This window comes from Micropterus salmoides, unplaced genomic scaffold (genome assembly GCF_014851395.1).
Source record: "Micropterus salmoides isolate LMB-PRFRI ecotype aquatic unplaced genomic scaffold, ASM1485139v1 Ms_hic_scaffold_11, whole genome shotgun sequence".
Classification (NCBI taxonomy): Eukaryota; Metazoa; Chordata; class Actinopteri; order Centrarchiformes; family Centrarchidae; genus Micropterus; species Micropterus salmoides.
This window is the reverse complement of record NW_024040152.1, coordinates 15,886,145-15,901,586: the sequence shown is the minus strand read 5'-3', so window position 1 is coordinate 15,901,586 and position 15,442 is coordinate 15,886,145. Positions and strand designations below refer to the sequence as shown.

Sequence of the window (15,442 nt, the reverse complement as noted above, 5' to 3'; positions counted from 1 at the left end):
TTAATTGCAGAGGTGGTTTAACTTTTTTTTATAGAGAACTAATTTTATTTAAAGAAATTCTATTTTCTCAAATAAAATGTAGGCTACCACCGGTACATTACATGTCTGAGCGTAACTAACGGGACAAATACCACTATTTTCAGTTGCTCTCAGCGGGATTGACCAATCTGCTTCTCTCAAACTAAAAGAAATTAACCCGACACATTTATCTCACACAGTGGACGCGCTCTTCTCTCATTACCTATGAATTTATTGATTTTCTAAAAGATTTGCTAAAATGTTTTACTACCCGACAGTTTTAAAGCGTCACTCAGGATGTTTCTCTACAATCTGGTGAGTAAAAATGTTCTGAATATTTTAAATCGATCCATAGCTTTGCCTCAGTGATGTGACTTTGTATTGGTGTGTAACATTATTTGTCACTGCGACAGTGGAAGGAGTATTCAGACATTTTAGTCGTAGTTAAACCAAAACTTAAAAATACTCTGTTACAACTACAAGTAAAACTCCTGCATCCATGCACACATTTTCCTAAAGTAGAAGTCGTTTCATCTGGAAAATGTGTTGCAGTAAAACTCCTCACTAGCATTTTAATATTGTAGCCAACTGCGGTAACGTTAGCTAATATTACTCATTTTATACACTGGTGGGTGGTTTATTAATTTACTGGTTAACAATACCTTGTATTTTTGATGTTTATTACAGGCTTTTAAATTCTCCACCTGCAAAGTAAGAAGTATCTAAAGCTTTCAGATACAAGTCGTGTAGTAAAAGTACAATATTTATGCAGTGTAAGTCAAAGTAGGCTATACAGTTTCTTAACAGTATCTCAGTACAGTAACGTTGCTTGAGTAAATGTACTTCCTTTCAACCACTGGGATGTTAACTACATTATTAACCCATGGGAAATCTATGAAGCTGGATTATGTTTGTGGTTGTTTTTTTAAACCTCCGTTTAGAGACTGCTGGTTTGTTAACTGAAAATTAAAGACCTTAATAATTAATGCAAAGACTGACTGTCATCAGACATGTAGTAGAGACGTTATTGTAGAGATATTGTTTGTTCGGGTGTACATTTAAAAAGCTACATTGCAGATTCTCCACCATATAAGCTACACACACAGTTGGAGCACATACACAATTGGACAGGTATTTTTTTTTTTAAAACAGGAGTGCAGGTGCACCAGTGGCAAAGAAAACAAATATCTAGCATCATATACACTGTAGACAAAACAGCAAAGTCTGAGTCTTTGAAGTCCCCTTTTCACAAGACAGCAGCTTTGAAGGTCAGATCAAAGGTCACACAAAAAATGCATGTAGGATGACATACTGACCACCAAACCAAAAATGTCCCAGGTTTTCATTTCAGAAATCTGGTCACCTTATTGTAGGTGCAAGTATGACTACATTATTTGATGTGTTAGGTTTAGGCTTAATTCATCTTTAATTTGCTCGGTTGACATGACTGTAATAAAGTACAGTATTGTCAGGTAAGACTATTTTTTTTTATTTCTGAGTAACAATGCATAATTATTATGATCCGCACTGTAAGATATGTTAGATAGAAAGATAGATACATAGATAATAAATAAACTTTATTGTTATTTCCCTGGGCATTTGCATACGCAGAAGAAATGAAAAGTGCTTGTCATCAGCTCCCGATGTAGTGCATATAAAAGACAATAACAATGCACAAATGGTCACTGCGGTTGAGGAGTTTAGTTGCCCCAGATGCTTTCAGAGGTTGCAGATTACTTAAAGCCCTTTTTTTTTTTTGTTGCCCAATGAGTAAAATATGAAACAACATTATACCAATGCCCATTTCAGGCTAGTTGCTACAAAAGGCATCAGAATCCCTCGCCGGGATTTCCTAAAAGTCAACGTCACAAGCACCTGGTAAGATGTCATTGTCACATATTTATAATCTGCTGAGCTGTAATCTGTCCAGTTACAATAAAGCTAATGCCTGTACAGCGATGACATCATGAACTACGTCCTGGAGCGGGTCCCGCCACCTCGGCCTGGTCTGCCGCGACCTCGCTTCTCCCTCTACCTCTCCTCCCAGCTCCAGTATGGCGTCATCGTCGTCTACCACCGGCAGTGTGCCATTCTCCTGGGTAAGACATGATTAACAGGGTGGAGGAAAGAGATGCTGAGACAAACGCAATGGTTCCTGAACTTGTGTCCTTCCAGAGGAACTTCAGTCCATCGTGGGCCGGCTGGTGAAACAGAAGACGTCCCAGAAAATTGATATGGATGACTCCAGCAGGTGAGAACAGGTGCTCAACATGCCACACATTCGCCTGCATGCACAAACACAAAGATAACTCAGGCCCTTGCTGCTTTGCCTCCTGTTTTCTCTCAGACAACCTCTGGACTTCCCTGATGCCCTGTCTCTCTTGGAGGAGACAGAAGGAGCCCCAGACCCCTTATTTGGAGTGATGTTCATGCCAGATGCCACATCCAGTCCCAATACACTGATAAAGGTACCCAAATAACCATGTAAGGAAAGAAATTTAACACTTAGCAGACATTTGTAAGTGAAGGTAAAGCTGAAAATCATCTAAATATCTGTACTCATAAAAATAAGCGTCCTCTGCCTGTTCTGTGTCTCTTAGATGGGTCAGGATTACCTGAGAGAAACCTCTCCTGAGCATCCTGGACTGGCCAGTCCAGCTGCAGCTGCACTAGAAATTGGTAGGATGACTTGATATGCTGTAATGACATAAAAATAATGATCTTTTCAGGGCATTGGGTCATTGCAGCAGCAGAAAATAGAATATAGTGTAGAAGCAAAAATATCAAATTTATTCTTAAAATGTAATGTCTCATGTGACCTGAAAAATAACCCCCAACCCTGAACCGCCCCAGTAGAGCATGTACCATCTCATCCTTACCGCAGTGTATGTCATCTCTCTCTGTCACCCTCCTTTCCTGTCCCACTCCACTGAGACTATCTAATAAAGCAGAAATGCCCCCCACAATGAAAATAAATGTATTAATAATAAAAAATGATCTTGTCTTGGGCGATGATGAATTTGGTGTTACAAACTAGGTACAAGAAGAGTTTTATGTGATGTGGGATCCAGCATTTTTGAAAATTGACCCATACCAGAGACTCAAAGTCAGGATATCGAGGGCTAGACTTTTACTCTTGTTTTCAATCTGTCTTTTTAAGTCCCCCTAACTTTATACTTTATAAGTATAATACTAAATCACAGGAACACACCTTTAAAGCCTGTTGCAATGTCTCATTCATGATGCTGACACAAAGTGATTTTATAACCTGAAGTATAAAATGAAGAAAAGTGCTGCAGGGAGTATAAGTACTGCCTGTAGGTGTCCAGGAATATGCAGTATAGCGATATGCACAGAAATGCCAACAGGTCCCAGGAACAGGCCGAGATCAGATTGTGCAGATCCAGGCAGAAATACACGAGAACAGCGCAGGGTAGAAAGATACGGTGGGTCAGGTCAGGGCACACTGTCTTCAACAACATCCTCCTAATTGGCTGAGGCTGATGCTGCGGTGTCAGGAAGTGTTGTGTAGCCGGATCTCACTCAGCAGAAGAGAGCACGTTAATTGCAGCTTGATTAGTAGTGTTCCCTCCCGCTGGTTTCACTGTAGGTGAAAGAGTGGCTTTTTACTAACGTCATATTATCCCCCCCCAGGCATAACGGCATCTCCAGACACCATCACTCTGAGAGACACGGAGCCTGTCGCTATCCCCGTTGCAGAGGTACAGCTGTCAAAAGAAGCTCATGCAAACACATATACATTTTTGTCACAAATTTCCTACTGGTCGTCACTCGCATCCATCTTTCTCTTTCTTCTTATCACTGGTAGTTTGAGGGCGAGGAGCTTGCCGATGAGCATCCAGATACTATTGACTTCCTCTTGGACCAAACCGATCACTTTCCAGAAGGTGTGTGGCAAAACTAGGAGCTCCTTTCTCTTGTGAAACGAGGGTGATAAAAAGAAAGTTTTGAGGTGGAAAGAAAGGAGGGGGATTGTCATCATTTTTCTTTCTTTAACTTTTTCTTACAGGAGATTTGGAGATACTGAGAGAAGGAGGAGAGGGTGACCTGGAGAAAGAGAGAACAAAAGAGCTTACAGGATCCACTATTGAGTAAATGATCCAGATGCATGTGGAAACACTGGTGCAAACAGATCCGCACAAACACACACTGACCTCTGTACCTGTGTCAGATTACAGCCCACCACTCTCTCCAGTGAAGACGCAATGTTGTTGCCTCAGGAAGAGCCGGGCCTGTCCGTGGAGGAGCCTGGACCCCCCACAGACCAGCTCACCCCCGTCTCTGTGCCCGCTATCCCCTACCCACCGCCTGCAGCAAAGGAACGTGAAAGACCAACGCTGGAGTTAGAGGTGCAAGCCTGTGTGGCGTTTGTTCAAGAGACAAAATACGGTACCGCTTTGAGCTAATGAGGCGGACTTCATAAAGGTGTATTACTGGTTAATAAAACACTATGAATACTTTATTGTATCTGTTATATGCCAATAACAACAACAATTCATGGGTTTCCAGGTTGTGATAAATCCCCTTTGCTGTTGTTAATGCTCTTCCAAAATGACACTTGCAATTTTCTTGTGTTGAATGTTTTTAGGTTATTTAAAAAACTCCATCAAGCCTGAATTTGTAATTGTTAACACACTGTTGTTAAATGGATTGAGGTTCGGTAGTTGAAAGGTCTGTTGGAAGGGTTTTCCTGAAAGCGCTAGACAAAGCAAATGTCAGGCTGAAGGAGGATAAATACCAGCTAAAGGATTTTTTCACAACCTGGCAACCCAAAAGCTCTTACTTATGGTTTATAAGTGATCTATAAAGCTCCAGTAAATTATTTATTAAGCGTTGATAAACTCAGTAGTTACAACTTATAAATACAATATAAGGTGCCCTAACATAAAGAGGTACCCAGACAGCTGGAGGAAAGTTTTTTTACTTCCCACACCCCTCCCATGCCCAGGATTTGCCTTCCCCAGAGGTGAAGACGAGGAAGAGGAGGAAGAGGCAGCTGATCTTCTTTGACCCGGTGACGCAGCTCTCCCAGGAGGTGCTGCAACAGTGGATCAACAACCCTCTGACTGAGACCAGACGGCCACTTCTCCCAACGCCTTCTTCTCACAGGATGCTCCCTGCTGCTGAGCTCCTCAACAACCCCTGCACCCGTAAGTAACCTCTATGTACAAAAGGCAAATAGCAAGTCAACGTGTCTGCTGTGGAAAAGGCCTATGATAACATTATAAGTTTTCCTATAGGTTCAGCAAAGCTAATAGGAGTGTGAAGAAAGTGTCAATTAAGCCCACCCCCACAGAAGAGGTCTAATCAGGCACCATAAGTGAAAATATCTGTGTGGTTGGATTATGGTTGTTAGGTAGCTGGTTACAGTAAAAGTTATTAAGGAAATGTTAAAAACGCAAAAAATAAATAAAGTTAGGAAATGTAGCCTACAACATTTACTGACTTTTGATGATTTAAAAAAAAGTATTTTACCTTTATTTTGCAAGGAAGTCCCATTGAGATCAAAAATCTCTTTTACAAGAGAGGCAGCCATACATAAACACAACATATTAAAAAACTACATATACACCATGACAAAATTCATAATAAAAAAAAAAACACTAACAAAAAGTAGATATATTCAAACACAATAACCCCTTAAGAAAAACAACCACATGCCTCTTTCACCACATTCATTATGAGCTCTTAAATTTCTAAATTGATATGCACGTTTCTAATTTGAGATCTTTTTGCAAATTATTCCACGCCCAGGGTGCATAGTATGAAAAAACAGTTTTCCCCAGATCTGTCAAAACCCTGGGTACATCAAAAAGCAACCACTTTTTACTGATGTAACTAGAAAAGTACACAGTTGACGAGTAACGTATGTTTATGTCACCTGTTTTTATTACAACAGCCATACTTTTAATTAACACCAAGGGCACTGCTGAGGGTTCAGTTGTGTGTACACTTGACAAAGATGACAAAAATGTTGGCATGCAGCATCATGCTCCTGGAACGCTTTGAGTTTGGAAGTCAGACATTTCAACTTGGAAATTTACGACTTCCGAGCAGTCTGGAACGCAGTACTAGACTCACATGCCACTGAGACAGCGGTGCTCTGAGCTAAATGCTAACATCAGCATGCTAACATGCTCACAGTCACAAGGCTAACTTGCTGTTTAGGAAGGTATAATGTTTACCATGTTTGTTTAGCGTGTTAGTTTTCTAACATTTGCTAATTAGCTCTAAACACAAAGCACAGCTGAGGCTGATGGGAATACCATTTGTTTGCGGGTATTTTGTAATAAAGCAAAGTGGTGGACAGACAGATAGACAGATGTTGCAATCTGCAGAGCTGCTAGCATGGCTCAAAATCAAAATCAAAATGATGGCTAATGTATTGTGAGTACATAGTTGAGAAGATTGGCCATAATTGCCAGGAGTATAGCTACCAAGTACAAGTGTAATTGTAGATACTATTAACCACTTCGTAATTAGTACATTACAACAGCTTTCAAGCTGTGGGTGAAAATGAAAGCGCAGTGAAAGCACGGACAAAAGCTACTGGTACAGCAATTCTCTCTAAAGGTTTATCACTCAACCCAGGCTAAACAAGTTCTGCCGCTACAGGTAATCTGCTCAGTGTTCCCATCAAAACTTTTATTTTAATCTATGCAATATATATAGTTACCATTATTTCAATTATATCATTACAATATACATCAGTAAGAGAAGTTAATCCACAAAATAAACAGATACAAACATTTTACTCTAGTGTTTCTCAAACGTACAGCCATGTGTCCCATAAACACAGAGCCTTCCTGCTGTGTTGCACTGTGAAATATTATTTCATTTATGCCATAAAATAAAGTAACCAGATTTTTATATAAATATAATGTTATTATATATGTAATAAAAAAGGGGGGCAATTTCGGTTTTATAATCTGTCAAATATAACTCCTCTGAATGAAATCAAGTCCTTATGAGGCAGAAATAACCTTTAGAGGCTGCAATCACTTTCTGGCAAGTAGAATATTGCATTTTATGTGTTGTTTTGGCCATTTAAAGGTATTTTAAGAACTGGATTGGTTGGTACACAGCAAGTTAAATAATGTAGAGTCATAAGGATTGAGAGAGATCATGTCTTTATTTTATATATTACTTAGCAGTTTGTCATGTTAATAGGCTACATTCCGTTTTCCAAATATAGACCTACCAAACACATAATCCATCGGCAACAACAGACTTATTATTGCCAATAATCATGTAAATGTCATGCCTGGTTACAATATAAACCGCAAACACTTATTTGGCCACAATTGTGATTATTCTGTTAAAAGAAATGTTAAAGTATCACAAAGACATACCTTTGCTATTACCACAGACATAAAGTGTTTGCAGTTTATAGTGTAACCAGGCATGACATTTACCTTTTTATTCACCGCGGGAGTTTTCCTCGTTTGTCCTGGTCGCTGTTTACATTCCACCTCAGGCCTGTGTTAGTGAGGCGTTACTACCGACGAGATAACTAACGTGGAGAAAAAACATCCAGATTCCCTGCTCAGCAAACCTCAGCCACTAACTACCAAAGTACAGACAGCATATTAAGTGTCCCACCAGGGACACTAACACACTGGACCACTGCTACACTACATTAAAGGACGCCTATCACTCTGTTCCCCGTGCAGCCTTGGGACTCTCTGATCACTGTCTGGTTCATCTTATCCCAACATACAGGCAACAACTGAAATCTGCTAAACCTGTTGTGAAGACTGTGAAAAGATGGACCAACGAGTCAAAGCTGGAGTTACAGGCCTGCTTTGACTGCACTGACTGGAGTGTTTTTGAGGCTGCAGCCACTGACCTGGACGAACTAACTGACTCTGTGACATCTTACATCAATTTTTGTGAGGACATGAGTGTGCCGACTAAAACCTTCCGCACATACAACAACCAAAAACTTTGGTACAACCTGGCCAGGAACACACTGAATAAAAAGATGTCAAAGCAGCAAAGAGATCCTATGCTGAAAAGCTAAATAACAGCTTTGCAGCCAACGTCCTGCGTTAGTGTGGAGAGTCCTGCAGACACTCACCAACTACAGGAGACCATCCCCCAACACTGCTGGTACTCAACAACTGGCAGACGAGCTGAAAGGCTTTTAATGTAGGTTTGAAAAGCCCACAGTCACACCTCTCCCCCGCTCCAACACCATCGTCAAACAGTCACCTTCCCCCTCTGACACACTGCCACCCCCCTCTCTGATCCCTCATCTGCACTCAAGATCTGTGAAGAGGACCTAAGCCACCTCTTCCAAAGGCAGAAGATCAGGAAGGCTCCTGGTCCAGATGGTGTGTCGCCATCCTGCCTGAAAATCTGTGCAGACCAGCTGGCCCCCATCTTCACACAGATCTTCAACAGATCACTGCAGTGAGTGAAGTTCCCTCCCGCTTCAAACGCTCCACAATCATCCCGGTCCCCAAAACACCCACCATCTCTGGACTAAATGATTACAGGCCTGTCGCCTTGACATCTATATTCATGAAGTCCATTGAAAGACTGGTGCTGCCCCATCTGAAGGACATTACAGGCCCCTTGCTGGACCCCCTGCACTTTGCCTACAGGGCTAACAGGTCAGTGGATGATGCTGTCAACTTGGGACTGCATTACATCCTGCAACACCTCGACTCTTCAGGGACATATGCAAGGATCCTGTTCGTGGACTTCAGCTCGACGTTCAACACCATCATCCCGGACATCCTCAGCACCAAACTCACCCAGCTCTCTGTCAGTGGATCACAAACTTCCTGACTGACAGGAATCAGCAGGTGAGACTGGGGAACATCACATCCAGCACTCAGACTATTAGCACTGGCGCCACCCAGGGGTGTGTGCTTTCCCCCCTGCTCTTCTCCCTCTACACCAACGACTGCACCTCAAGAGACCCATCTGTCAAACTCCTGAAGTTTGCTGACGACACAACGGTCATCGGCCTAAGCCGGGACGGTGATGAGTCGGTCTACAGACGGGAGGTTGATCAGCTGGCTCTCTGGTGCAGCCAGAACAACCTAGAGCTTAACATGCTCAAAACTGTGGAGATTAATTATGGACTTCAGGAGGAGCCCCCCCACTCTGCCCCCCATCACCATACTCAACAGCCCTGTGTCTGCTGTGGAATCCTTGAGGTTTCTGGGATCCACTATATCCCAGGACCTGAATTGGGAGCCCAACATGGACACCATTATCAAGAAGGCCCAGCAGAGGATGTACTTCGAGCTCAGGAAGCTCAACCTGCCTAAGGAGCTGCTGATCCACTTTTATACAGCTATCATCCAGTCTGTCCTCTGCACGTCCATCACTGTCTGGTTTGGATCTGCCACCAAAAAGGACAAGGACAGACTACAACGGACAGTCAGGACTGTAGAAAAGATCATCGGTGCCAACCTGCCCTCCATTCAGGACTTATACATTTCCAGAGTCAGGAAACGGGCAGGAAACATCACTGCAGCTCCATCTCACCCCGGACACAATCTGTTCCAGCTTCTCCCCTCTGGTAGACACTACAGAGCACTGTACGCCAAAACCAACAGACTCAGGAACAATTTCTTCCCACAAGCCATCACTCTGATGAACAGCTGATTTCTGACTCACGGTGTCAGGAACAATTCTTGTGCAATAACCCAGTAACTCTGCCTCTAATCAGCCACCTGTTTACTGGCTAACACTTATTATTTATTCACCATTCTCTATTTCAGTGCTGTTCATACTGTTATATTGTCATATTGTAGATACTGTATACCATATCCACCTACCTCAAGTCATAACTCTTGCACAAAATACTTATTTATTCCAGCATCCTTTGCACTATGCTTCATTGCACTATGTACATGTGTACATATATGCATGTATATGTACCTGTATATCACATCCACCTCCGACATGTACATTCTTCTGCATCCTGTGCACTCTGCTCACTGCACTATTTGTCCATATGTCTATATTGTTTTTGTTCATAGTGTGTATATTTGTGTTGTCTACACTGAAGTCTGTGTCTGATTTTATTTTTATTATTGTGATTTTGTATTTTTGTATGAGTAAGCACATCGTGAGCAGTGTATCCAATCCAGAGTCAAATTCCTTGTATGTGTACACATACCTGGCAGTAAAAGCTGACCAAAACCGGGGACTGTCCCTGGAAATCGGTCACCCTACCATAAAACAATCCAGAGTTTCTGTGAAATACAGCCCAGTGGCACCAACTGTAAAATGTCAGTAAATATGCCTATAGGCTGTTAATCTTCTCTAAAGTGTTATAATGATTTATTGATTAAGCGTAACAAATGTCACCTTTCATAATACATTTTTCTGCACTTACAGTTATTTTAAAGGACTCGACTCAAATAACTTCAAAAATAAACCACAAAGCAATTTCCTCCCCCACAGTCTTGCCCAAAGATGTGCAGTTTCTATGGAGACGGGCTGCGACCATCACAGCTATCTCAGGCCCGGACCTGCAGTTCGGGCAAAGAGGGACCGAGTCTTCCGACTCTGAAAAGGAAAGACAGCGCGAGATGATTGAGGCGGCTGAAAGAGAGGAGGCGAGACGTGAGCTCAGCCCCAAGGAGGTGTGGAAAGATGTTTATTTGTGTGACTCTGATATGGACATCTGTGCAGCCTTTTTGTGCAGGGAGAAATTTCAGAAGATGAAAAGCTGATTGTGCGTCTGTGTGTGAGTACAGGTCCCCAGAGATTTGGCAGAATCAGAGGCGTTTGATATTTCAGGTAAACCTTACTGTAAACTGTACTGTGAAGACTGTGTAACCACTGCAGTAAAATTTAGCATGAGCTTAAGTGGTTTGTGTCTTCCCTGAGGTGAGGCTGAGGTCAGAGGTCAGGGTTAGGCATGTATCACTTATGGTTAAGGGGCAAGCCTCCAGGGAATGAATATAAGCAGTGCAATGTCCTCAAATCTGTGTTTTTGTGCAGGCCAAGGATCACTGCCACTGGAGGGCTCCTATCCGAAAGAGGTGCCTCGAGAGATCTCCCCCATGTACACCCCTGAGAGAGAAGGGTAGGTGTCAAAAGAACATATGCGAAGTGTGTGAGCCCAGTCATCCTTATATGCAAACGTGTGTGTTGGCAGGTCCACTGTCTCCAGGTCTGTTTCTGTGCTGCAGGACATCCCAGAGGTGGTTGACGAGTTTCTGGAGTCTCTTGGGTAATGACAGTGAACGCACACACCTTTACTAACCAGTAGAAACTCAGAGCTCAGAATTTTGTCTTAAACAGTCTTTGCATTTGATTAGGTTTGGAGATAGTAATACGATTACATGCTTATGTGGCGTGTGTGTATGTGTGTGTAGGCTGCTGCCGGAGTTGCCCAGACATGAAGCGGCACCTGTGCTTTTTCATTCTCTCCTACCGCCCGAGGTCGACCGCAGAACTGTCAGCAACACTTTTCAGAGGCTCCTGGGTGAGGCATCAGTTTCAGTTATCAGCATATCATCCCATCAGCCCAAGGTTTATTTTTTGTTGGGTTTTTTTTTTCCACCTGTCCTGCCTAGCAGCCTGGTATAGAGTATGATGAGCTGGATACCATGTTGCGCCAGACAGATTTTACTTTAACAAGAGAGAATTAATATAGTCCTTTGTCTGTTTTATTATTTATTTAATTATGTGTATGTATATATGTAAATATGGGGATGGGGGAGCACAAACAGGCAGCACAGAGAAAGGACAAGACATGTAAGAGAAGGGGGATGGAAGGTGGGGACAACAGGGAAAATCAGTGGGAAACACCAATTGCAGAAAGCAACGAAACCTGCAATAGAATGGGGAGGGGGGCTTGGGGAGGAGAAAAACAACAACAAACAAACAAACAATAAAAAAATAATAATAATAATAAAAGACAACCAGCCGAACAGCATCAATAAACAGAGAGAAAAATGAAAACAAGAAACCGTCAAGCACAATAAATAAGCAACACAGCACAGCCATAAGAGCTGGAATAATAACAATTAATTTAAATAAGTAACTGAAAGAAAAGCATCAGGAATAATTCTACCAGGGACAACCTAGATTTGTTTGTGTCTATGTGTGAGACTGTGTGTGTCTGTGTGCGTGTGGGTGAATGTGTGTGTGTGTGTGTGTGTGTGTGTGCGTGTACATGTGTGCGCATAAGCCTGTTAAAGAATGTAGTTGTTAGTGATATTGGGACGCCACGACTGTGCCACACCGACCCCAGCAACAGGCAGGCAAGAACCCCAGTAGCCAATAAGGGTGGGAGAAAAATAAAATAAAATAAAAATATGACTCCCAGATGCACCGCGATGCAAACGACCTAAAAGACCCCGACCTAACCAACAGACGGCCAGAAAATAAATAAATAAATAAAAACGACCATCCAAATGTCAATTGACAATGCAATGCTGACGGAACGCAAGAGGCGTAACCTGCGGAAGAGCAGCGCCCGGACCGACCGCGGCGCGCACACAACATAGACCAGTGCCCCCCCACCCACCCAGCAACCCACCGCCGCGCAGCGAACAACCAAAACGTGTAAATGCTACGCAATCATCTTTATCAATGCACAAGTGATGAGCCCAACGCACGCTCTGCGCGAGCACGGCGACACCCAATGCCCGGCAGCCCCCCGCGAATCCTGCGTGCGAGGTCGGGCAAACGAGAGAGAGCGAGCGGCAGAACACGACAGCGAAAGCCAGCGGAGAGAAACACCAGCAGCAAGTCCCAGCCCGGCAGCAAACGCGCCGCACAGGCTACCGTGCACCCGCCAATAGCCAATAAAAGTCCGCCATGCCCCCAAATGCCGGAAAAACTAAGGCCGCCGCGCCAGCCGACATCCCCCATGCACAGCACGCCCCCAGGCCGCCCTGCAATGCCAAACCAGCAACGAGGCAAAATCAACTAGCTCAGCTGCATGCCGCCGCCAACCCACCCACCGGTCCAGGGCTGAGAACTCCAGGCACAAACCCAGAATAAACAGGAGCACAGCCCTGTCCCGCACCCACACTGCACATCCCGAAAACTAACTTTATACCTCAGTATCCAGAGGGGTCCAACAACTGGCCGACAGAGAAATGGGGAAGCATGGATCTGATGCCAACGAAGCAAACCAAGGATGCAAACTTGTGCCTCCATGCAAACGAGGAAATTCCCCCCCCGGACTCCAATGCACAAACTAAACGCCCAGCAGCCATCCAGAGACCCTGCCCAGGAAAGGACAAAATAACAAAAACACAATGCATCAACATGCATCTACAATCGCCCTACAATCCCACCACAGTCCTCCAAACCGCAACCGGATCAACCCGCGCACCGCCCAGAGACCCCCATCCCTGGTAGCCAGGGCACCCCGCGACCCCCCAAAGGACCCCAGACCACATGGCCCCGGGGAAACTGCGCCCCGCCCCAAGGAAGAACAGCAGAAAGCCGTGCCGGGAAGTTCCCTGCCGCCAGGGAGCGATAACGCGGGACAACCAGGCCTACAGCCACCCGACCCACCCCATGTCAGGCAAGACGGACACCAACCCCACTGCCAGGACCCACACACAGGACCCACACACACAGGACCGATACACAGGACCCACACACAGGATCCACACACACAGGACCCACACACAGGACCCACACACAGAACCCACACACAGGACCCACACACAGGATCCACACACACAGAACCCACACACAGGACCCACACACAGGACCCACACACAGGACCCACACACAGGACCCACACACAGGATCCACACACACAGAACCCACACACAGAACCCACACACAGGATCCACACACACAGGACCCACAGGGAGGCAGCCGAGCGCCACCACATCCGAACAGCGCGTGGGTCAAAATCACCACCCACCCTACAGCGGTGGCGCACCGAATACAGGCCAAACAGTCTATCAAAATTCTAAACAACAAAAACAAAAAACAAACAAATACGATCCACTGACACCTGTCAGTTAAGTCAGAATCCCCCACGCTCCCCCACACCGCAATGCATCCAACAATCAACCCACCCCCAGACACACCTACCGGCCTCACGGGACCCTGAGCAGCAAGGCAGTACATACCCACCCCCATTAAGTGATAAAGTTGATCAAGGGGGACCAGAGAGACTGGAATTGTGTCAATTTGTTTTTTTTTTATAGCAGACATTTTCTCCATGCTAATGTGATCTATAAGGAGATTCATATATTGGGCGATACTTAGATTCTTTTTGGCCTTCCAGTTCATGAGGATAGTTTTCTTGGCGTTGCATAAGGCAGTGAGAAGCATGTATGATGTGTCAACCTCTATACTAATGTCACTTAAGTCCCCCAGCACACAGAGTGATGGGGAAACTGGGACGGGGTAACTTAGCCATATCGATAGGTCTTCACAAATCTTCTGCCAGAATTTTTGAATCAGCCCATGTTGAAATCGTATTAATGTTACAGCATTAACACCGGAGGAAGCTCTTATATCAATATGTGGTCATTGAGTTATAATATCTGACTTTCAGTCTCAGTCAGAGTGGAAGCTTTAATAATGTGTGCTTAATTATTTTCCGCACTAATTGGATGTTTTTAAGTGGTTGTGTGTGCTTCTTGTCTGTAGAAACTTTATCGGCCAGGAAGGTGCATGCGGAGCAGGCCGAGCCTTTTGGTGACATATTGATATTACCTGTACCCGAGTATGAAGAGGAGCATCTGTCTTTGTGACGCGTACACGATCACACATGACAAGTCCCCCCTGAGCCTCCAAAACAAACGTTGTTCAGTCTGATAGAAGATTATTTGTCTGTTTCTTACATTTCCTGTGTTCACTCTCTCAGGAAGAAGAAGATCTGGATTTAAGCAGTATAAAAGTCATAAAAGTATGATGTTTTGTTAGCGATCACTTCATGAGATTTGTTATTGGTGTGGCTTGTTGACATGTTTGAAATTATTGAAGTTGTTACCTGCTGTTTTTATAGAATTCCAAAAGTATCAGAAAGCAAGTTTTAAAGTATTGGTCCCTTTTGCTACGGTGGCCAATAAGTTGAATCAACTCCATGATATTTCAGATAAATATTTTAACTGTTTATATATATATATATATATTGTAAGACCTGCATGGTATTCTGCACTGAAAAGAAACATCCACCTGTCTGTTCAGGTAATGTGTCCCTTTGAACATGAACTACAAAATAAAAACTTTATAAGAGTTTTGTTGGTTATTTTTGTAAAGAAAACATACACAGGATATTGAAAGGTATCTGTAGCATGCAGAGCAGGACAGGTGTGGCAAAACATATTGCAGGGGTTAAAGAGGTACAAGGAGGAGAGTAAGTAAGTTGAGTGAAACCGGATCTCTCCTCCTCACCCCTCTGTCGCTCCCCTCAACCACATCTTGATTCTCCTCTGAAGACTTTCTC

At 43.8% G+C, this 15,442-nt stretch overlaps 1 protein-coding gene across 1 annotated transcript; it reads left to right on the top strand.

The window, feature by feature from the left end:
- The first annotated feature begins 125 nt into the window (after positions 1-125).
- LOC119897541 (meiotic recombination protein REC8 homolog) lies at positions 126-15,225 on the top strand. The gene is made up of 17 exons (XM_038711315.1): positions 126-333; positions 1,828-1,896; positions 1,975-2,117; positions 2,194-2,269; positions 2,366-2,486; positions 2,619-2,697; positions 3,673-3,740; positions 3,848-3,926; positions 4,049-4,130; positions 4,211-4,388; positions 4,988-5,189; positions 10,468-10,649; positions 10,764-10,806; positions 11,011-11,095; positions 11,168-11,242; positions 11,388-11,497; positions 14,644-15,225. Exons 1-17 carry the CDS (start codon positions 278-280, stop codon positions 14,745-14,747), a joined length of 1,752 nt encoding a protein of 583 aa, XP_038567243.1. The 5' UTR covers positions 126-277; the 3' UTR covers positions 14,748-15,225.
- The last annotated feature ends 217 nt before the right edge of the window (positions 15,226-15,442 follow it).